At 43.3% G+C, this 23,486-nt stretch overlaps 1 protein-coding gene across 18 annotated transcripts in view; it reads right to left on the bottom strand.

Annotated features, from left to right (window-relative positions):
- The window catches only part of LYPLAL1 (lysophospholipase like 1), a 133,778-nt gene that overhangs the window by 63,692 nt on the left and 46,600 nt on the right, over nt 1-23,486 (bottom strand). For 16 of the 18 annotated variants that reach the window (XM_045184437.3, XM_053912479.2, XM_053912481.1 and 13 more), the window contains exon 1: nt 3,219-3,349. In XM_045184437.3, coding sequence (XP_045040372.2) covers nt 3,219-3,312 — 94 coding nt within the window. In that variant the 5' untranslated portion in view covers nt 3,313-3,349. The other 2 variants (XM_045184434.3, XM_045184441.3) reach the window with 2 other exon arrangements.

The following is a 23,486-nucleotide window of genomic DNA, read 5'->3' as shown; positions in this document are numbered from 1 at the left end:
ACACTTTTGTAGTTGGAACAAAACAATTTTCTTGGTTAAAATAATAAAATCCTTCAAAAGGGATATTGAGCATGCTTTTATTTTTAACCTAAATAAAGTAGCATTTAATTTTGATAACATGTTTTCATGACCTCAAATAATGACTGTACATTCCAAGGCTGAAAAATCACCAAAATTCCTGCAGGAATTAGTGTATGTCTATTTCCATAATGGAAGGAAATATAGGTCCATCTTATGTTGTCCTGAAGAGGAAATTTTAAAGGTAACAGCTTTAATTTTTTAACCAATCAATTCAAAAAATATCAACTGAATATCTGTCGATGCGTTAGGCACTGTGCTCACTGCTGGAGAGTGAGGGGCAGAAGGGACCCCCACCACCACGGCGGACAGTGTAGTGAGAGAGACAGCCAGTCAGCAAATCATAAGCACGCACGTAAAAGACAAATGTAACCAGTGCAAAGAGGAGACGCCTGGTGCTGCCTGGGTCTATGTTTTCAGAGGTGACCCAGTCAAGGAGTTCGGGGCTAACTTCACTGGAATGGAAGCTCTGCAAGGCAAGGTTCATTTTGTGTTTTATCCATTGAGTTATTTGTTCACTTAATTCCTGGGCATCCAACAGACAGCTGCTGAGTGGTCTGCACTCGAATCTCCAGGATGGTGAGAGTGAGTACAGAAGGAAAGAGCATCTCAGATACAGCGTAAGGCAAACACTAAGACCCTTTATTGGAAGGGGCAGTATGGCATCTAAGACCTGAAAAGCAGAAAGTGAAAGAGCAGTGAGCACAAGATGAGGTTAGATGCTCTTTTCAAAGTAACTGCAGTAAAGAGTCTGGCTAGCCTTTGTCCCCAGTTCCTAAGAAAGAGGTAACTTCCAAACCCTCAGAATTTCCTGAGTGATTAGAGTATCTTTGTTATTCCTGGAAGGGCCGAAAACCACAGGATAGTCTCTGCTGAGGAGATGACTCAGGCAGGGAGCTGGTCAGCCAGGAAGACCAACCATGTGATTAGAAGTTTGGGGCTTTGAACCACATGATATCAGTCCGACCTCCAGGGAATAGAGGAGGCTGGTGGTTAGAGTTCTACCCCAAATCAATCATATCTATGTAGCAAAACCCAAATAAAAACCCTGCATAAAAAGCTCAGGTGAAATTCCTTTGGTGACAATATCCTTCTGAGTACTGTCATACCTCCATGCTAGGGGCTCATTCATCACTGCGGATGATGACAGAAGATTCTGGTTTAGAACCCTCTCGGGCTTTTCCCTCTGTGTCTCTTTTGGCTGGTTCTAATTTGTACCCTTACGCCATAATAAAACTGTCACAAGGGGAAAATGAGGCTTGAGAGACTGCAGGGACCTGACAAATGCTGAGAGCACCGAGATGCTACAGAGATATTTTTGTGGCAGGAAGGTGGCTTGCTTCTAAGGATCATGCTGGAGACTGTGAAAGGAGAACTGAAGGACAAAAGCAGATATGGGAGATCAGTTAGGAGGCTACTGCTAGGGTGACAGACCCTTAGACTAGGGGAACTGCAGGGGAATGCACGGAAATTGGTACTAGAGATAGTTAGGAGGAGGTCCATGGTGAAAGGTTTGTATCCACACACAAATAGGCAACTATTTCAGAGCTACACAGTTACAGGTTTTTACAATGTTGTAATGGGAAATTGAAAAGTGAGACAATAGTTAATTTAAGCAAAGTGGTCTAGGAAAGAAACATTTAGGGGTATTCCCTAAAGATACTGTAAAATAATTGTTAAAAGGAGTATGTGCTAGGGGATTTCTGGGTGCTTCCAAGTGAACACCCTTGGAGCTCTGAATAGTATTAGCAATAGTCACCTGGTAGAAAGCTTTGCGATGACCCTAAGATACCTCACCTTCTAAATATACTTCATCAGTTAGGTCTTTCCCTTCAAACATTGTTGGTCCTTTTCGATTTCCTAAGTGATACATCCTAGTTCAGTTTGTTTTTACCTTACCCCATCCAGAGCACTGACTGGGGACCCAGAAAGCTCTGAGTTCAAGTCCCAATTCCATCACCATTTACAAGTAATAACCAAGTGGCCTCTGGCAAGCCACTCACCCTATCAGGACTCATTTCCAAACTGACAAGACTTTGCACAACTGCCCATTTCCAGGTCTCCACTCTGTACCTCTGTAATCCCCTCCACTCCCCAACCACCATCGTCTTGAAGCCTAGTTCTCAGCTCAAGGACCACCTGCTCTGTCAAATCTGATAAGCTCTTCATCTTCCAAATGCCTTAATAAACCCTAACCACAGCTTTCCCCTCACAGTCCTCTTGGTAGTTTATCAGTCACCATCTTGTGATCTCCCCTCCACTGCTGATGCCAACTAATTGAATTTTTGGTTTTTAACTTTAGGTAGGCCCCTGAGGACACCACCTGCATCTCATTTCTTAACAGAACAAAACAAAAACAAAAAACCACACACAAAAAAACCCCCACTTCCCAAGAACTGACCCTGGGCCCAGCACTAGGGATGCAAAGACTAAAACAAGGGTCCTTACTCCTAAGGAGTCCAAGATCCAGTGGGGAAGACAGACATAAAAAATTACAGATCAGTTTCAGAAACGCTGTACTGAATTAAGCACGTTACCAAAGGCAGGTGGACTTGACTTTGCCCTGTATTTTCAGGTGCTTAGTGACAGGAGGTGGAAAGAGGGGGAAAAAGGAAGGAGGAGCAGGAAAGAGATAATGAAAATAATTTAACAATCTCAATTGCCTGCATCACTTCGGGAGACTGGAGAGAGAAATGGTAAGTAATCAGATGCAGCTGAAAACTCAAATCACTAACAGCTGACCCTGAAAAGTAATTTATTTGTCTCTAGTAGAGGACTTACCTTACTAACTCGCTCTGTTTAAACTGGGTGGGGGAGACGAATGGGGGATAGCAAGGTGGCACGGAGACAGTGTTGTGGATGGAAGGCTGGACACATAGACCGGAAGCGAGAGCAGTGGGCCAGTGATTGCAAGACAGAAGGCATAGGGGGACGGCTGCGGACAGGTGGCCGTGCTGCCCGTGTGTCCACAGCCGCCAAGCCTAGCTGGGGCGGGACAGGACTGCCACCCTCTCCGAGCTCCCCCGGGCCCTATTGGGGTTAGGGGCCTGGAGCCTCCTCCAGTGGGGGCAACACTGGGGGGACAGCGGGGAGGGTGTTTCCCAGGCCGCAGAAAACAAGGACGTAAAACTGTGATCCACCTGAGCCGTGCAGGAAAATCAGAGAGGCGCTGTGCCTCCCCGCCGGCGACACCACGCACCGCTGCAAACGAACTGGCCCGGACACAGCCGCCATAGCTGCTGCTTCGCCCGGAGTTTTGCCGGCCCCGCCTCTCCGCCCACGTGCGTGCCCGCGCACGTACGCACGAGGGGTGGGAGCGCGCCTGAAAACGCGCATGCGCAGAGGACCAGGCTCCCCTGCCTCTGGATCAAGTTTGAAGCATGCAGGTCTGTGGGTGCTGCGAGTTAGTTTTTGCTAAGAATGGTGTTATACAGGTGACAAGTTCGGTAAGGGCAAGGAATATATTTTTTTGCTGTAGGAGTTTTTAACTGCAATCCTAAAGTCAGAATTATTTTTTTGTTTGGAAAATTGTTGGTGTCAATGTTTAAAATTTAAGAGGTAACACTGTATATATTACCTTCTACTTTAGGGCTTGAACAAGATGTAACTTTTTATATTCAGGATGCAATCGCTATATTATAATAACTCTGTATAGTTTTTAAAACTAGTTTAGAAAGCAAATACAATTTAAAGAGGTACCATTTCACACCATTAGGGTGACTATTATTGAAAAAATGGAAAAAAAAATGTAGGCAGTGTTGGGGAAGACTTGGAACCAACCCTGTGCATTGTTGATGGGGTTGTGAACGGTGTAGCAGCTATGAAAGTAGTTTGGCGGTTCCTGACAAAGTTAAACAGAGTCACCCCATGATCTAATCATCCTGCTTCTAGATGTAAATGCAAAAAGCCAAAAGCAAGGCCCCAAACAGGTATTTGTACACCGGCGTGGACAGCAGCATTCGTCACAATAGCGAACTCAAATGTCCATCCACAGATAAATGGAAAACCAATATTCCACAGACATGCAAGGGAATATTCAGCCTTAAAAAGGAATGAAATTTTCCTACGTGCTACAACATAGATGAACCTTGAAAACATTACGTTGAGTGAAGTAGGCCAGTCATGGAAGGATAAATATGGTATCGTTCTGCTTATATGAGGTAGCTAACACAGGCACATTTATAAAAGACTGAAAGTGAGATGGCTGTTATGAAGGGCTGAGGGGAGGGAAGAATGAGGAGATATTCTTTAATGGCTATAGTCACTGAACTGTATACTTAAAAATGGTCCAAATGGCTAATTTTATATCATGTATGTATTATCATAATTAAAAAAGCACCCTCTCCTCCCAAAATGGAATTACTTTCTATATAAAGATATAACTACAGACATAGTTTATTACTGAGTGCTGCAGCCCTAGCAGGTGGCTCTTTCCTTACATAAAACTCAGAAACAGCCCAGCAGAACTTTTAAGTGCTATTAAACACCTGACTTCCATTCATTTGTAGTCTGCATCATGTTTAAGCAATTACAACGTGTCTTTTTTGTTAAAGGTAATCACCCTACTCACAAGTGACTACACTGCTTATCCTCATGGGTGGGTTGCCAGGATGAGCGCTAGGCTGTCATACTGTTATACTAGTTCTGCGGTTGTAAGTGGTCCCACGTGCCATTAGTTACCCAGGTCAAGAAGGAGCTCTGAGTCCTTTCATCAACACCTATAGGTCTTGAGCTGAGAGTGCTGAGAGCGAAGTCATTAAGGAGGACCAGCTGGGGTTGGGTTGAACTCTGATGATCAATTCTCAGAAAAATACTTCTATCTCTAGACCTGCCTTCCCTACGTGAATCTCGGCAACTTCCAAGAGCCATGTGAGAAGAAGGCAGCGCTGTACTAGGAGAGGCCCCACAGAGATATGCCGGGTAAGGCTTTAAGTTCTACTCTTAGAACTCTATTTACTGCCAGAAAGCATTGCTGTGCATGACTCTGTGCTTTTGAGACAGCAACAAACCAGAAACAGTGATTTAACAGTTAGGATTATGATGGTTGCTAATAATAATGAGTAACTGATATTCACTGGACTTTCTAGGTGGGGAGCACCGTCTTAATTAAATTCCCGTAAAACTCTAGTCTTACTATCTGGTTTTGCCCGTGAGGCTCAGAGAGGTAAAGAACTTGGCCCAGGGTCACCCTGCCTGTCCTTTGTGGAGTGTGGACTCATGTGGAGGCCCTTATCTGACTCCAGAGTTCGGGTCTTTAATAGTGACCCACCTTTACACATTAGCTCACAAAAATAAGACAAGACGCGTCCCAACTATTTTGTTTAAAAACAAAAACAAAACGAATCTTCTGGGATTTGAACTGTAGCCCTTCAGAGTCTCTGTCGATTAGGAGTTCCTGTGTTTCTTCAGATGCTCCCAGTTCTCTTGCTGGTTTTCCCCTCCACCCAAGTGAGCACCAGTTTGAGGGTTACCTGAACGCTGGGATTCTGAGTTTTCACTGAGGACTTGAGCCTTCCCAGACTCAGGTCATTATTAGAATCAGCCAGATTCTTCCAAACTTAATCAAAGTGCTCTTTTATTCCCAGTGATTTAAATGCTTAGCTATTGTTGCTATTCCTTTCATCTTTATTTATAGAACAAACAGAAGGTTTTAGATGACTATATTTAGAAATGCCATCTGGTAGGCAAACTATTGAACAAAAATGTTTTGTTCCTTTCATGTGACTGCATTACTTTGAAATGTAATTAAGTTTCAGGATGGTTGTTTGCTTCTTTTATGGTGGATCTTTCACCCTATTGAACTTGGGGGAACATTATTCCTAAAAGATTTTTATTGGTACATTCTTTTATTCTTTGTGTATCTTTTAATTTTTGTTGTTACTCATTTGCTTTCAGCCAGTCTGTATGGCTATTATGGATACGCTCCTTTTTGTAACTTCAATGTCTAAACTAAAAGAATCAAGTGAACAAAATAAATACAACAAAGGAAAAAAGTCTCTCTTTTTGCAGGGGTTCAATATCTATTGGAACCTAACTATATAAATATCAGGGTCAAAGGTCAGAGTTAAGTTTGCTGTTCCACTATGTGTTTAGAAATCCTTTAGTGTACACTTGTTGGTTTAAAAAAACGTTGAAAGGTTAGCCATTTAAAGTAGTATATTTGGTATTTTCAGATGGTTACAGTTGAATGAAATCATGTTAGTCATGCAGACATTGCACATTATACCTTTATTGTTTTACTCATTTTTGAGCATCAGATTATATCCTCTCCATTGGTTGGTTTTATCTGTGACATTATTCAAAGGGACAGAGAAACACATGTACATAAACAACACATACACATTGGGTAAATGTCTCAGCATTAGGTAATTTATAAAATTGTGTAAACTAACCATGAAAGTTTCTTTATACATTCCCCTTATCCATTTATGAAAAATAACTAGAAAAAAACTTAAAGGTCCCGAGTCATAATAAAACAGAACTTAACTCTTTAGAAAGGAATTGTTAGGTGAGATTATAAGCTTAAATACAGCCACTAGGCCTCAGTTCTAGGAATCTTAAGCTTTTTCCTGTTCTGGGCCCAAATGCCCTCCATGCCTGCTCCTACGGCAGGCAAGCAGGACCACACCACACACAGCATTTGCACATTTGACCGTTCACTTTGCTGTTTGTTTTCGCTCCCCACTCTCATAGTATGGGTCTAAAAACAGTCGACAGAAATAAAGAGCTTTAATTTAATGCTGCCGCTGTGCTAAGTCCTTCGCGAGCATTCTCTTACTTGAAGGCAGACCGCGGGTATGTATGTGTGGGTAAAGAGTGTTCACTTAATTTTTTGCCCACACTCCCCACTAGTTTATATTTACATGGCCATTATAGAATGCCTAATAGACAATGTTCAAAAATATCACTAACTCCAGCTGTGTCAATAGGAAAAGTACAAGAGATGAACAGGCCATCTACTGAATAATTTACGTTTTTAAAAAACACACTAAACATCAGCTTCTGGAACCGTGGCTGACACTCTCAACTTCTTGTTTCAATTTGCACCAGTGATGGTCTTTGAAAACCTTTATCTGTGTAATTTATTTCTCTCCTCTAACAATTTGTATATTCTTCTTGCTAACATTGAAGTCTAAATGGAAAAACATTAACAATATTTTGTTTATGAAGACAAGTGGGTTGACTATAATAAAAATATTAGTTCATGTCTTGCTCCTCAGTGAGAAATGCCACCCATGAAGCCTGTTGGCACTTGAAGTATAATTTCAAGAAAGCCAGAAAAAGTACATATTTTACTTGCAAAAGTATGAATTATTTATTTTTCTTAACAAAAAATGTAAAATGCATCAATATGCAACTTAGGCTGAAAACAAGTTAATGGCAGTTTTTATCTAAGCTATGTAATACATCAAAAGGCCTTGCAACATCTTTACATAGACTCTAAAATAAATATCCTTTTCTATCCAGCACCGTCATAAAATTTAAAATCTAAAAAATTAAAGCATTAAAAAATAAATAGTAATCAGCTTTTATTAAGTTAGCTTTTTTTTTTTAAAGAGTAGATTCACATATGCTCTATGGATTTAAATCTTCCTCTTCCCCATAAAAAATACTCTATTTATGTGGGGTTTGTACGTTGCGCAGGTGGACTCGATAGACAAAAAAGGGTGTTCCGGGGTTATTAAAATCACTGACTATACTAACAGTCTCTCTCTCTCGCCACTCTCGTCAGCGAATAGTTCTGCTCAGTCACGTGGTTGACATCTGGAAGCCACTTGGTGTAAGAGCTACCACCAACTTGTTGCTTATTCAGGGAAGACGTACTGGCTTGGACATGGAGAAGGCAAATCCCGTGTACCGTTGACACACACACGTAGACCGAAATCTCATCGTTGTCTTTAAGCCACTCGTTAGTCTGGCGAAAGGACCGATCTGTTCATAAACACGTTCTCTGTCTGAAAAGAAACTTCCCGAAGACGTAAAAGTGCACCACCAGTGAAACCCCTTGGTTATCTCAGTGCACAGAGGGCATGGTTTGCATTTTGACCCACGGCCCTGGTCGTAAACACAGGTGAATGCATTTTTTCCCCCCTACAAGCTGTACTTTGTGTAAAGCACCGAGTTTCCCTCATAACATCATTAAGGGGACTTGTGCATGTCAGACTGAGGAAGGAAAATACAGAGCGTGATATTAAAAGTTCAGCTATATTCTTTGTACGTAACAGCAACCGTTTCTTACCTCTGTTCCCCAAGTCTCTCAGGCATTTCCAAGTGGCTCAATCCAGGAAGCTTCTCTAGGGATTTCATTTAAAAGATTCCTATGAGCTTTTAAAATGACACATAAATACTCTCAAGAACCAAATATATATGTTTTAAAATAATGGTCTCTATCACACATCGGGGGGGGGAAAGAAGCTTGTTCTTTATATTCACAGATTATGGTAATCATGGTAATTATTTGGGGATCTGCCACTTAAAATGAAGCCCTTTGAAGAGAGAACTTTTAATTTGCTGCGGTGATGGTTGTTCCCAGAGATTGCCATGGTTCATAATTATTGTCTTTTTTTGGCCTGTGGTTGACTAAATCCTTTCCTCAAAAGATGTAGCCACATTCCACATTAGTACACTCTAAGACGTTCTGCTGACATTTCTTGTCCCCCTCCCACGTTGTTTGAAGGAGTGCTTTACTGCATCCCTGAGAGCCCTTCTCTCGGGCCTGGCTGTTTGCAGGAGGTTCCCATAGGTTTGGGGGTATTGGCAGCTTTTGGGGTATTTTGTGCCCAGCGGAGTGAAGCCATATTGTGAGGGCCATCGTTTGAATTCAAGTGGCTGAAAAAGAAAGCTCACGGTAGTGGATACAAAATCAGTGATTGCGCACATGTCCAGATGTCTCATGTTCACATAAAATTGTCCAGCACTCACTACTTCCCAAATGTCCGAGTCCTAAAAAATTACAGTAATGCTGGATTCCTGAGCGGAAAGGGGAAACAGTGTTAACTTTCTAGAGATGCTGTGGACAGTGATAAACTGCCTTTACGCTGGGAGTCCTCCCAGGGGTTCAACTGGATACCACAAACTTCACTCCTGTTACCTGAGGATTGGTAATAGAAACTTTTCCCTACACTTAACCAAGTTAGTTGAAATGTTAGTAGCACTGGCAGATTGCTGTCTGTGTGCTGAGCCCTAGAACCAAGATAATTGACACGCTTAGAGAATTTATATTTCCTTCTGTAGCTCGAAGTACAGCAACAGGGCGATGAGAGAAGAGATACACCTTAAAGCTATCTGCTTGATAGTTAGGACCTACTACAATGAATCAAAATCCTCCTTGTTTCTGCCATTTTGGAACATGTAATGGTAAATTGAGTACTAACTCAGTGGTAGTAACACTGAGAGTAATACTAGTGACAGGGGAATAGATTTCTTCCTGGAAATCATCTGCCGTTGCAGAATTTGCATTTATTTATAAGGAAAATCCTTCAGTGATGCGTTTTATTACATTAGGGAAGATAAAAACGGTAATGCGACTCCGCGTGTATAACTGTAGCCTTTAATGTGTCCAATAAAATATACTCAAATACTTTGGGGAATGTGAAGAAGGTTACTTTTCACAGTAACCTTTTTTGAACTGTCATTTTGATATGTAATTGCACCTTTTAAAAGCTGTAATCAGAATTCCCTCATTTCATCCTATTATGTATTTATTGGAACCTGATTTTAGGCTACTCAAATGGTACTTCTCCCAAATGTCAGGCATGCTTTTTAGTTTTATCAATTAGTACTTATATATTGTTGTCTGTTTTTACTACTACAGTAGACATTACCTGATACCATGAGTATCTGATTATATAATGGTCGCGTTCATGGAAGTCATTTATTTGACCAAAGGATACAGAATAATCATAATACCTCTGTTAAATACTGTTGGTGAAAAAAAGGTATCAGACTGTGGTCCTACCCTTGAGCAGTTTACATTTATAGGGAGAGCAGAAGCATACATGTCTATCCTGTATGGTAAATACTAATAACTCCTATAAGAAGGTTACAGATAAAATTTTAACAAGCTCAGAGGAGAGAGAGTATATTTCTAGCTCTGGTGAGCCAGGGGGCGTGTATGTGCAATAGAATATCCCAGTTCTGTAACTGTTACAATCAGAAATCCCAGCCACTGGATTCTCAGGACCCTTAGGACCCTTCAGACGGGCCTTGGGCTGCCCTATGTCCTCTCTTTTCGCCGAGGTTCGATACGGGGAAGGGAGGTACCTGAGGTACAGTGTATGTACTCTCTTGCCTCTCCTTTCCTGCTTACCTTGTTCTGGCTCCATCCGGTTGGTGTCTAGCCTCTGATTAAGGGGTTTCTTCTTGTGATAAATCGGCGCTAGCTTGCTGTGATGGTACAGTGTGCATGATTTAGCAGGCCTGTGTCACCGGGACATGGTAGACTCGCCATAGATGTCGGCTGATTGAGTGTAGAGGAACAGCTCGTGAGGGACTGAGAGAGAGAGAGTGTGAGCGAGTGGCTGCCAGCTAGGAAACAGAGCAGCCTGAGGAAAACCAGCTGGACCCCGATTTGATCATTCGATGTAAGTTACACGAGAACACTTTGCATCCCTCTTTGAACGCGATTATAGTTATTCAGTAAATATCTGCCGGACGTAATGTTCCTCAAAATCCTCAATTTGTGCATTCATGTCACAGCATTTAGGTTGTTAGGGAAGCTCAGTCTCCTTGTAAAAGGGGAAATCCTGTTTCACTACGGGATAAATAGATCATTATGCAGTGTTTCCAACAGCTTTCCTAAAAATGACCCCTCTGAGGTTCAAAAAGGAATAAAAAGGTGGTTAGATTTTATAAATTTATGCCACTTCTCATTACATACAGTATTCAATAAAAAGAAAATCCCACACGAGAATTCTGTTTGCCCCACGGGTCTGGTACCATAAACTTTCGTGCTTACAGCATCTACATTTTGGCATTTGTTTGTCAAAATGGGGTGGAGGTAAAAGCATTCGTTTTGCCATTTATGTGATGCCATAAAGCAGCATTTTTCATTTTTCAACACTTATTAGCTCAGCTCCCCAGCTGTGCAGCACCACACCCTGGTGTGAAATGGAGAGGGAGAACTCTGACAAGTTTATATTAGCTTAAATTTATACCTTTTCTTTTGGGTGGGGGAAAGTTTTTTTTTTTTTTCTTTTTAAGGATATTATAATTGTGTGATTTTGCATCATAAAACTTCGATAACAGGAAATAATACCTTGTGGAAATGATTATCAGTATATCATGTTTGGCTCTCCTAAACAAATATTGACAGCTGTGCAATAGAGGAAAAGTGAAGCAGGAAGTTACTGCATTAATTAATGAGTGAATGGATTGACCCATTTAATCTGCTTTTATTTTCTGCAAATTACATATAGTCCAGTGCCTTGCATGACAAATTTGCTCAAAACAGTGAGCCAAGAGAGAAAAATAACAGCTCCAACTCTACCTAAATAGTTGGGTTTTGGTGTAATTATTCATCTATTGGCTTCAAATATTTATTTTCCTTGTTTTCTGGAAAGCAGTTTCGAAAAGGCAGAATTAAACTGATTTCACAGAAGGTGCGGTATGGCCGGGAGGAAATGGGTTAAAACCATCACGGTAGCATGTTAGAGCACATTAAAACGAGATGATTGACTACAAGCTAAAACTTTAAGATAAACAAACTTAATTGTTGGCGTCTGCTTTCGTCCTTTCTCACACACTCTAACACATGACAAGCAAAGGGGAGACTCTTAAAGTGTTTTGGAAGACCTGTCGTGAGACAGTACAAGCAAACTCACCTGAAGCTCTTTACATTCACATTGTGTGCAAGGCGGAAACATCAGCACAAAATCAGGCTTTGCCTTGCAAGGTAGCACGGAAGAAGAGCCTTTGCAAATCCGGAACAAGGCTTGAAAAACATGCTCTGATTCCTCCAGCCAGATCCATGCGTCAAGACTTGCGTAAGGCCCAGGCCGGCCCTGCCAGCGCGCAAACTGGAAGCAGCTTTCCTTGGCCGCGGGGCTTTGTTTGCACATGTCAGATGCAAAGGAACCGTTGTAAATCTTCTAAAGTCCCGAAAGGCCAGGGCCATCTTCAGCTGAGTCCTTTCGAACCTCATGCTCATCATGTTGTTCCAGGTGGGCAGCCAGGACCCTGGACATGCCAGCGGGCATTTTTAAAGGGGACTTTGACGTTGATGCCAAGGGAAGAGGCCCTTCTGTGGCAGTCAGTGAGACATCTCTAGGAGATCTCACTGCAATCCAGGTTCCATCTTTTAAGCATGGCTCTGGGGCCCAGGGGAGCTGCAGTGGCATGTGGCACGAGTCATTGCTGATGTGGAGGGACCCAGTCTGATGCGGAGGGCACTGCATTGTGAAGGGGGTAGAAATGGCTTTACAGGGAGCACATGGTACTTTGAGTAATAGAAGAAGATGGGACCCATCTCTCAAATAAAAATCACGTGGGCAAAAGTGAGGGCCTGGTCTTCTTAACCAGCTCTTCTGTCTGCGCCCTGTTTTAATGTGAGAAGACCCCAAAGACACACTAGCTTTTAGAAGCATATCTCAGATCAGAGTTGATTTTTTTTTTTTTAAATACGAGAGTGACCTGATCGTGTATGTGATAAGCTGGTACAGAAATAACTCCAGGGACAATAGTCTGGGGAGATTGAAAGAGGCTGTAGGAGAGACATGTTAGAAGTCTTTTTAGACCAGGAGGAGACAGGAAGTATCTGAATTGAAGCACTGTTTTTCAGGATAGGGGTGAAGGCAAATTGGAAAGGTGGACAGGCTTAGCGCTGGGAGGGGAGGTGTGGGACGTAGTCTAAAATGACTCTCTCCAGGTGTTCTGGTGAAGCTATTAACGAAGGTAAAGATTGTAGAGGAAGGAGCAGGTATATCAGGAAGACAATGGGTTCAGCTTTTCGCAGGTTGAGGTGTCAGCAGAAGTTCAGTGACTGATGGAAATATGGGTCTAAAAGTTAGACTGGGATGGAAGTGAATTTGGGGAGTCACCAAATTCAGGAATCAATTAAAACCATAGGGATGGAAGAAACATTTTGAGAGACAATTAGGAGGAGGAGGAGAGAGAACCTAGGAATAATTTTTGAAAGACCCATATTTCAAGGCTAAGCCAAGGAAGAGAAATCAGGGGGAAGCTCTCAGAAGACATCAAAAGGTCAAAGGCAATACAAGGAATCTTGCGAAAGCTATGAAGCCAGTTGTTCTGAGATACAGGGAAACAACGGTGGGGCGTCCTGGGAGGATGAAGTGGGACAGTTGGCTTTGGCAGGCAGGAGGGAGGGGGCCGTTCTGTTGAGGTGTCATTGACATACTGCACTGGGTAAGCTTAAGGCACAGGGTGTCCAACCCACGGCCCGTGGGCTGCACACGGCCCAGGACGGCTATGAATGTGGCCCAACACAAAATCATAAAGTTACTTAAAACACGATGAGACCTTTTTGTGATTATGGGTCACAGTGCATTTAATGTGTGGCCCAAGACAACTCTTCTCCTTCCAGTGTGGCCCAGAGGCACCAAAAGGTTGGACACCCCTGGACGGCATCATGACTCGATTTACATACATTGCAAAATGATTACCACAGTAAGTTTAGTTAACATCTGTCAGCTCATGTAGATATCAAAATACATTTTTTAACGCAGGAGGTCCTCTCTTAGCAACTTTCAAATGTATCCCATAGTACTGTTCACTGTAGTCATGGTGTTGTAATTGTATCCCCAGTATTGATTTATCTAGTAACTGGAAGTTTGTACATTTTGACCCCTTTCATCCAATTTCCCCGATCACCCACCTCTGATAATCACAGATCTGATCTCTTTTTCCATGAGTTTGTTTGTTTTTAGATTCCACATGTAAGTGAGATCATACACTGTTTGTCTTTCTCTGTCGGACATGCACTTAGTGTAATGCCCTCTAGGTCTATCCATGTTGTCGGAAATGGTGGGATTGCCTTTTTTGTGGCTGTATACTATTCCACGGTGTGTGTATGTTTGTGAGACCAGTTTCAGCAGAGCCGTGGGGCTGGGAGTCAGATTGCAGTGGCTCAGGGTGGGAATCTGGAGTGAAAAAGTGAACACAGACTATTCCTTTAAAAAGTTTACTCATAAAGCCAGAGAAGACAGGGGTAAAAGAAAGAGGAGTATTTTTAAGTATGGGGATGATGGAAGCATAATCTCATTGACAAGAGAAGCCAAGGGAGAGGGAGCCTAGGACAATGGTTTGACCAAGAACTGTAAAACGATAGAAGGGAGAGGGGGCAAGAACCTTGGACAGTAGGGACACGCTTCCTCTAAGACCACAAAGAAATGTGGGCAAATGTGAGCCTAAGGGCAGAAACAGGAGAAAAGCAGAAGGACTTATGAAGGAAAAGGAAGCTGAGTAAAATGGGGAAGAATCACTAAGCAGCCATAAATGAAAAAAGAGCTAATCTACATTGTGGTTAAATTTGTTCCGATAGGTACTGAATAGAAAAAGAAAAAAGAAACCATTTTATGACCTCATTTTGGTGGCGGCAAGGCAGAAGGTCAAGGGGAAGTGGCACTGTGGATCCGACTGAGGGGAATGCAGTGCTGTCAGGCTGAGCAGGGAAAGAATGAAGGCAGGGAAGGACAGTCAGGGTAGAAAAATAATGCGAGGAGAAAGGCTGCAGGTCTCCATTGTGGTCTCTGAGCCCATTTCATGGGAACCAGGGGATGAGAGAGGTGAAAGGCAGGACTTCACGAATCACAGAGGACATTGGGAGTTAATTATTTCCCAGGTGGAATTAGGATATTTTCACGGAGAGTACGGCAGTGCGAGAAGACTCCTTGAGGAAGTAGGATTGAGCAAGACCTTTAAAAATTGGTAGAGTTTTCATGGTGGGGAAAAAGGAAGACAGTCTGTACCCAAAGTTTAAAAAAAGGGCACTGGGGACAGGTTGGAAGAGCAGTTATGCAGCTGGAGGTGGGGCAAGTGGGTGGAAAGCAGCAGAACACCGATCCATCTGGGGCCCAAGTTGTATCTGAGCTGACAAGAATAAGAAAGATGGGTAGAGAAACTAAGCGTGGGTTTTCAAACTCCTGCATTCTAAATGGGTTTTCAAACCCTCCTGCCTTACAGGAGGGTTTGAAAACCCATTACAGGGCTAGGGCTTTTATCTGGGGGCCCCTGGGAACCATAACAAAATACTGAGCAGGGGAGCACCATGAAGAAAGCCATGGATGGGGCACATTTACCTGGGTGGAGACTGTGGAAGGGATTTCAGAGGGAGGGCTCAATGCCCCCAGGGTGTCAACAGGAGGCTCAGGTGACAGGAGATGGCAGGTCTGAGAGCTGGAGGAATGCTGCTGTGAACTGAGACAGCAACAGGAAAGAGATGAGGAAAGCATTTGATGACAAGTCAGATGCAGGGAACATGCAGAAGAAACAGGACACCCAAAACCATCCTACTCCTGGGGGTGTGTGCGGATGCTGGACACAGAGAGCATGTGGGGGTGGCAAGTGTCACAGGAAGATGTGCTGCCCGTAAAGATCCACCCCATGCTTCTTGTTTGTGCTGTGAAAAAATACATTTCCTATGAAGCCATGGGACGACAAGAGCTCACGAACCAAGTTGTTGTCATGTCCTTTTCTGCACGAAAACGGGCAGGTGGCGGAGCAGCCCACATTGAGAGGTGTCAGCAGCGGCATCTGCCTGGCGTGAAGAAGTGCACCTGAAACCTATATAATTTTATTAACCAATGTCACTCCAATAAATTCCATATATTTTTTTAGAAAAACCTAAAAAAAAGATGTTGGGTGGCTCCTTTCGTCCCTTAGAGCTGAGACCTCTGGTGAATGGGCTCTGTTAATGATGGCTGTGTTCCAATTACAAGACCTTGAAGGGAGGATAATATGAAAAAGACCGTTTAATCACACCTTGATTTTTTTTAGTCACAGCTGCATGAGAGTACAGGCCCCATGCTGGGAGCCCTCCCTTTGATTGCAAAGCATAAAATTTTTACAGGCTTTTTCCCCCCTAATAAGTTAAAATTCAGGGTCTCTTCTATGTTCCATTTGGGTAATAATCCATGACAAAATAGTCCAAAGTGCATAAATGGACCCAGCTAAAATATGTTTTTTAAAAATGATTTTGATGGTCCCTAGTTATTTAGGTTGTGGAAAAATGTGGATTAGTGAATATTTTAAATGAACTTTACTGTGTAATGGATTCAAAACTGGGCTTGATCAGTAGTAACCAAGCGTAATAAAAATATTTCTCGAAATGGTTGTTCGATGGCAGAAATATGACAGAATTTTACTATATTTTTGGAATTCGTTGTATTCTAAAATATTTCCTTTAAGTTTATTTTTATGGAACATGTCTTTTAAGAGCATGTTGTTTTATAATTATGTGGAAGTATATGCTACGCGAGGCAAAAACGTCTCTGGACCCTAAGTAGATTTTGTTCTCATTACTAGACCATCAAAAGTGAAACTAAATGTCGCCAGTAATGACTTGTGTTCTCTCCGTGTGAAGTGTGATTAACAGAACTTTTCCCCCACCCAGAGTGCGATTCATAGAACTTTTCGTTTCGTTCTATATTTAGAATCTCTGGTTCCTCAGTGAATTCTAAAGTCATTGAAATACTTTCTCTAATTCTGCATGGAATGAGCAGCAGGAATGGTGTGTTGTCCCCTAGGGCCACTGTAATAAATGAGCACAAACTGGGGTCCTTAAAAAGACGAGAGCTGATTCTCTCCCCACGCTGAAGGACTGAAGCCCACCCTCTATCCCAAACCTCTAGGCAAGCACTCGTCCTTGATTCTTCCAGCTTCTGGTGGTTCTTGGCCATCCTTCTCTTTCCTGGTTTGTCCTCCGTCACCGCAGTCTCTGCCTCTGTCTGAATTCACGTGACATTCTTTCCTGTCTCTCTCGTCTCTTCTGTGCCTCTGTGCCCAAATCTCCCTCTCCTTTCTCTCCTAAGGACTCCAATCATGGGATTTAGTGCCCACCCTAAATCCCGTGTGATTTTCTTTCAAAAACCTTAACTAGTGACATCGGCAAAGACCCTATTTATAAATAAAGTAACATTCTGAAGTTCCGGATAGACATGAATTGCGGGGGGGCACCATATTCAACCTAGTACAAGTGGTAATAAGAATGTCTTACACTTGCATTATTCCCCGTCCTAAACCCCGTCAGCCAGACCAGCTGCAGAGGGGAGGGCCTGCTGGGATGAGCGGCCAAAACCGTGGAGCCTCAGGCCCTAGCACAGGAAGTGTGATCTGGCAGCAGAGCCATCCCTGGGGCCTCGCGTGTTCCATGGGGCGTTTATTGGATGAACCCACAGCAAGACCCTTGGCCTTGCGTAAGGCTTCCGAAGTCGCCTGGTTGTTCCATCCATGGGAGCGTATTCAGCAAGTTCTGCTCAGAGGTGTAAGTCTAATTCACCACCTACTGGGGTCGGGTGCAGCGAACCAGATTAGCTCTCTGTTCAAGGCTATCATTTGTGTCTTCACAAACATTGCCGAGAGGCCCCCTGCTTTCTCATTGAGCCTCACGGCAGGGAGGCAGGTGGTGGAGGTGGGATTCAGAGGCTTGTGAAAAGCACATGATGATCCTCTGTAAGTTCAGTGAGTGTTTTGTGAGCACGGAGGCTCTGGCCTGGAGGCCCCTAAACCGGAAAGAGAGCGAAGATCTGCTGGCCGCCGGTCCAGTGCTGGTAATTAGTCACGTGCCTGACACCTCGGTGGCCATGAAGCGCAGGCTTCTGGGACTGGAACCTCAGGTCCTCGATTATTTCTCCGAGCCCCAAATATTCCATATGCAGAATGGGCATAATAACAGTAACTCTTCATAGACCTGTGGTGACGATTAAACCGATCTACACAAGTATTTAGAGCAGGGCCCGACACAGCACGTGTGTTTGACAATGTTCGGTTGTTACCACTACTGTACACAGGCTACTTGTGTTGAATAAGTGTGTGCGTAACCCTTAACCTCGTGGCGACGATAATCACCATTAATACTGCATGGTACTTACCATGTGTAAGACTTTATACAACCATTTTTAAAGCTCTTCAGAGTAGTCGGCTGAGTTCCAGGCTAGACAAGCGGACTTGAGAGGAGTTAGGTGGCTGGTGCAGGGACCAGAGCTACTGACAGACTAGCGCACTCAAGTCTAGGTTGCCTCACCTGTAGGCCACGCCGTATGGATTAAAGGAGAGAGAGCAAATTGATGGGTGTTCAGTAACTCCATCCCAGGCCTCAGGGATAGGGAAAACGGAACTGAGAAGCATCCTGTGTAATGGAAAATATACTGATTTAAAAGTCAGAAAACTTTTAGCACACTCTCCGTCACACCTTTCCCCTGTCCCCTCTTCCCCCCAGGCGTGTTACCTGTGCCTTCCCTCTCCTAACCTCAAGGGCCCTTCTTCTGCTTCTGGAATGTGTTTCCTGAGCCTACCAAGCCCAGCTGGCTCACTTCTGCTACCTCTGTAACTTTCTAAATAAGCTTTCTGTTATAATTTGAAAATAAAAAAGAAAAACTTGGATTTTAGGCTCTTCCCTGCCATTTGGGCTGGAAAATGATACCCAGGATTTTGCAAAGTGCACTGGCTGTTATTCATGAGATGAATCCTCACTCCTCAAGTTCATGTGATGTATTTCAACTGGTAGAGCTCTGAGCTGTAACATGCAACTCCCTTCTTCACGTGCTGAGCTTGTGTTTTCTGCAACACTGCGGAGTCTGGCTCACGGACACACTTGTTTGTGTAACGTTTGGGTTGCCGTGTGTTCAGGAGATATTCCCGTGTGCTGTTACTGATGCTTCAGGGGTAGGGCTTTTGCATGTTGATTCTGTGAAAACATAATGTGACTGGACTTGGACAGGTGCCTGAATCAGACCACCCACCAGATTTATGTTGCTGCCAAACAGGTCAAACAAATTCAGTTGAAGGGCTTTGAACTTGCTTGATAATGAATAATTCACATTTCATTTTCAATGCGTGGTGAGTTATACTGAACTATGACTGCTAAAAGGTACTTTTTGGTGCATGTTTTTCAAAGATTTTTCCCCTTTGTCAATTTTATATTTAGGATTTGCTTCAAAAAATTATTCTACCTTGTTGAGGGAAAGAGAATCCTTTCATTTATTTATTTTTTAAATAAATCTTACCGTGGGATGTTAATCAGTGTGCAAAGCCATCCCTCAGAAAAATGATCTATTTTACATTCTTTCTCTGTGTTTGTTGATCAGCTCTCATGACCGGAGTGTGCCTTATTCCCATTACTTGTTGCCCTGTTAGATGTTCTTCCATGTGACTTGTAGGGCATCCTCCCAGTGGACACTAGCATCGTGTCCGGAATAGAGCAGGCACTCCAAAAACGCTTGATGACTTGAAGTGTTTGCCCAGCTGCATAACACAGGTAATTCTTACCTTCGACCCCTTCGAAACTGACCTGTCCCCTGACAACGGAGCTCAGAGTTCCTCGCGTCTTACTGAGGGGGATCAGGAAGCTGCCTCAGGAGGACGTATTCGATGGTATCACCCTCTGGTCTATGAAGTTGGGTGTCGCCTTCAGACCCAGGCTGTCCTGCCTTCATCAGAGAAAAATGTGCCTGCATCTTAGCCCCTCCCGTCCAGATGCAACTAGTGTTAAGGACCTGTCAGCACCCACTCTGGCTGGTCAGTCACCCTCCGTCTAAGGGGGTGACTTTCCCCAGCCCCCCAGAAACGGCATTTTCCACCACTCTTCAGGATGGCGAGCATGAGTTGGTCTGGTGTCTATATTTCCATATTCTTTCCATTTTGACAAATCTCACCTAAGCTGGGCCAGCATCAGGGCAGATCAGTTCCTTGCTCCCACTTCCTAGTGCGTTCACAGTGAAGACTATATTAGTTTAGGTTCCCATAAATTGCATCTTTGTTTATGCCACTTAGAGATCTGTTCCTTTGCCTAAGCTTCCCCTTAACTCGTACTCCCCCCCACACTGAGAGCCCAAGTCCCCTTGATGACCACTCATACTAAGATCAATCAAAGCCACCAACTGCACGAATGGCATTTGTGACTGAGGTAGAAGGTCTGAAAGTGAGTTAGCAACTGTCGTTGGGAAAAGGCTGCCAATCCTCTTATCCCAGTGGCTTTTAAAAGCCCCAGACACAAGCACATCGTTGGTTTTCTTCTCAGAAGGCTTCGTTTGATCGTAGCACGAGGGTCTCTTTCTTCGTAGAATCTCATCTTTCATGGTTCCGCCTAGTGGCTAAGGCTGTGGTCTCTAGACCCACATTACTGGGCTTGAACCCAGGCTCTGCCATCGACAAACTGTGACTACGGGCAAGTTACTCTCCCCTTGTTGTGCCTCAGTTTTGTTACCTGCCAAATGGACCTGACAACAGAACCTAATATGTAGGGGTGAATAAGAATGTGAAATAAATAAATCTATGTAAAACATGCTTAAAACAAAACCTGGCATGCCCCAAGTACTCAATACATTGTGGCCATTGTTAGTGACCCCCTTCACTTGCCCCCTAACCCTGCACCTCTATGATGTGACCGTTACTATCACACATTGGCAGCCTTGGGGAATTCAGATGGGATTCTAAACCAAGCAAACTCAGAAGCAAAGGGAAGCTTTAGGTCTTAAGGAATTTCAGGATAGAAGCCATCCTTCGTGCCCCTGCTATTCAATGGAAACTAAAAGCCGGGAGGGGCGGGTGCAGGTCATTGGTATTTCTCTCGGTCAGTGTTTCCCAATCTTTGCATGCCTGGAATTTCTTGGTGAGCTTATTAATATATGAGAGATGCAGCAGGCTAGAGGGGGGGGTTCAGTAAAGTGTGTGAGTGTTTAAACAAGGTCTCACAGGGGCGGAGGAAGCACGTGGCACACAGATTACGTGTTGAAAGCTCTCCTAGGTTTTGGGAAGGTGCTCCTTGTTCGTTCATTCACTCATTCAACATACATGCTGAGCACCTGCTCTGGGCCAAAAGAAAAAAAAAATCATGCTTGGTACTTTGAGAAATCCAAAATGAATTGAATACTGTTTTTGATCTTTAAGTAATCAAAAATATAAGAAGGGGGACAAGGCCCTTCCTATATTTAATCTGTATTAAAAGGTCACATACAGCTCTTCTAATTTTGAGAGGAAATGACTGAAATGTTCTCCATATTATTTGTAGCTGAGAAGTGTAATTAGAAGGTAGAACTTGATTAGTGGGGTGAGCGTAAGAACTACCTCTCTGAACTCACAAAGGATGCATCCAAGAATTTCACCTTAGGAAAGTGAATCAAATGATCTTAAGAAAGCAGGCCTCGAATAAACCATGAAATTCAAAAAGTTCTCTCTGGTAGAAATGTGAGGATGTTACTAAGGAAGTTTTAAAGAACACGTCAAAAATGGCCTTTAAATTCCACGAACTGTTTTCTTTCTTCATCTTCAACAGTCGAATCTTTATTTGCTCCCAGTTTATAACCGTTAAGAATGTTCCCCCCACCCCACCCCGTGCCCCTAAACTCCTGAGAAGGACACAGTGTTGTATCCAACACATAACCATCTAGTACGGGAGAATGAAGCCGTTCCTGGTGTCCTCGTTCTAAAGATTAGAATAGAATAAGCGTTTTAATTTTCTCCCACTGTTGACTTCTAGCTCTTTGATGGCAGTCTTACCCCTGGTTTTAAAAAGCATGTGTGCAAGACACAACTGTTATTTCATCAATGGAGACCTCAGGCAGCATCTACTTTAACCCTGGGCCTTGCAATGGAGATTTAGAGACCTAAGTGAGTGATCCAAGGCAGACAGCTGAGTGGGAGTGGGTCAGGAGCCAGGCCTCAGGTCCAGGAGTATCAGCCCAGGATTCGTTTTATAGGTCACTGGGCTCCCAGCATATTTTTGATTATGCGTCCCTGTTAGTAAAACACAACAAAATAATACCAAGGGCGTTTTGAGTCTGCCCTTCCAATATCTGCTTATTTATTTATTTTTAAAGATTTTATTTATTTATCTTTAGAGAGTGGGGAAAGGGAAGGAGAAAGAGAGGGAGAGAAAGATCAAAGTGTGATTGCTTGTTGCAAGCCCCCTACTGGAGGCCTGGCCCACAACCCAGGCATGTGCCCTGACTGGGAATTGAACCAGCAACCCTTTGCTTCACAGGCCTGTGCTCAATCCACTGAGCTACACCAGCCAGGGCCAATATCTGTGTATTTACCTGTAAGATGTATCCATGTATTGCACTAATGTAGTGTGCACATTATACAATATGTTTTTAAGAGGAAAAATTTAAAGGATGAGGTTAAAAATAAACAATATATGGAAGTCCTAGGAATTATTTCCCCTCCCTACTCTGGAGTGAGACTTTTATCTTGATAGGGTGAAATGACTTATGTAAATAGGGAAATAAAAATCCTTAATGATTATAAATGAGAGGGACACACTTCCATCTCTAGTACTTTATTTTCCACAGCACCTCGGTCCAGAAATACTTACTAAATGAGTGGCTCAGGGCCTGTTTCCGCAGATTTCTTTCATGGAATCTTCTTTATTCTGATAAGTGATGCCACTCTAGTTTGAGAAAGGAAAAAGATCAGGACCTATGTTTACGAAACTCAGAAGGTGGACTTCATGCTCTGTATTGAAAAACACAATTTTCCCCCCCGCAAATACCACACATATCTGTTTCATCTCTCTTTGATTCCAGAGAGAGTTGATGAAAGAGAGCTGTTTTCCTCTTTAGGAATTTCCTTCGGATTATTCTTATTTCAATGTGCTAATCCTCTGTTTTTGAGTTTCTCCTGCAGAAATTACATATATCTGAAAGCCAGCGGGTTTTTATTTCTAATTTGCAGTGAGAGCAGAAGGAAAGGAATGCTTGCAGAGCTAAGATCTGGTTTCCAAAGGAGCCCTTAGAAGTACCAGGGAAGGCGCGGGCTTTGGGGAGGAAGGGGGCCTTGGGGGGGGTGGAGGGAAAAGCAGATACCAGCGTAAACAGATTATCTCCAGTGTTTTAGAGAGTGTTCAGGGTCTTTATAAATACAGACCTCAGGGAAAGCTGGCATCTGACAGCCCTTGGAGGAGTGCCCTTGGAGAAGGAGGAGGAACAGGAGGTGTGGTTGCTGATTTCCAAAAAGAGGAGATGTCAGCCATTTTAATGAGAACAATAAAACCCCATGGGATGATGGACTAATGGCAGAGAGCAAACTAGCCATTATGTTGAGACTAAAGGTCTCTCATTACATACTCAGGCACAACCCTTAATGTCTGTTTTCCCCAGCTGGGAGAGAAAGGGACTGGATGTGTCCCCAGGCTTTGTGCAAGATGCCAGGGTTAGACCAGAAAGCTGAGGAATAATTACCTTGATGAAAATAGTCATTAAATAGATGATTTTATACTTGTCCATCCACTCACA

This window comes from Desmodus rotundus, chromosome 10 (genome assembly GCF_022682495.2).
Source record: "Desmodus rotundus isolate HL8 chromosome 10, HLdesRot8A.1, whole genome shotgun sequence".
Lineage (NCBI taxonomy): Eukaryota > Metazoa > Chordata > Mammalia > Chiroptera > Phyllostomidae > Desmodus > Desmodus rotundus.
The sequence above is the reverse complement of the archived record's forward strand: the minus strand, read 5'-3'. Positions and strand labels throughout refer to the sequence as shown.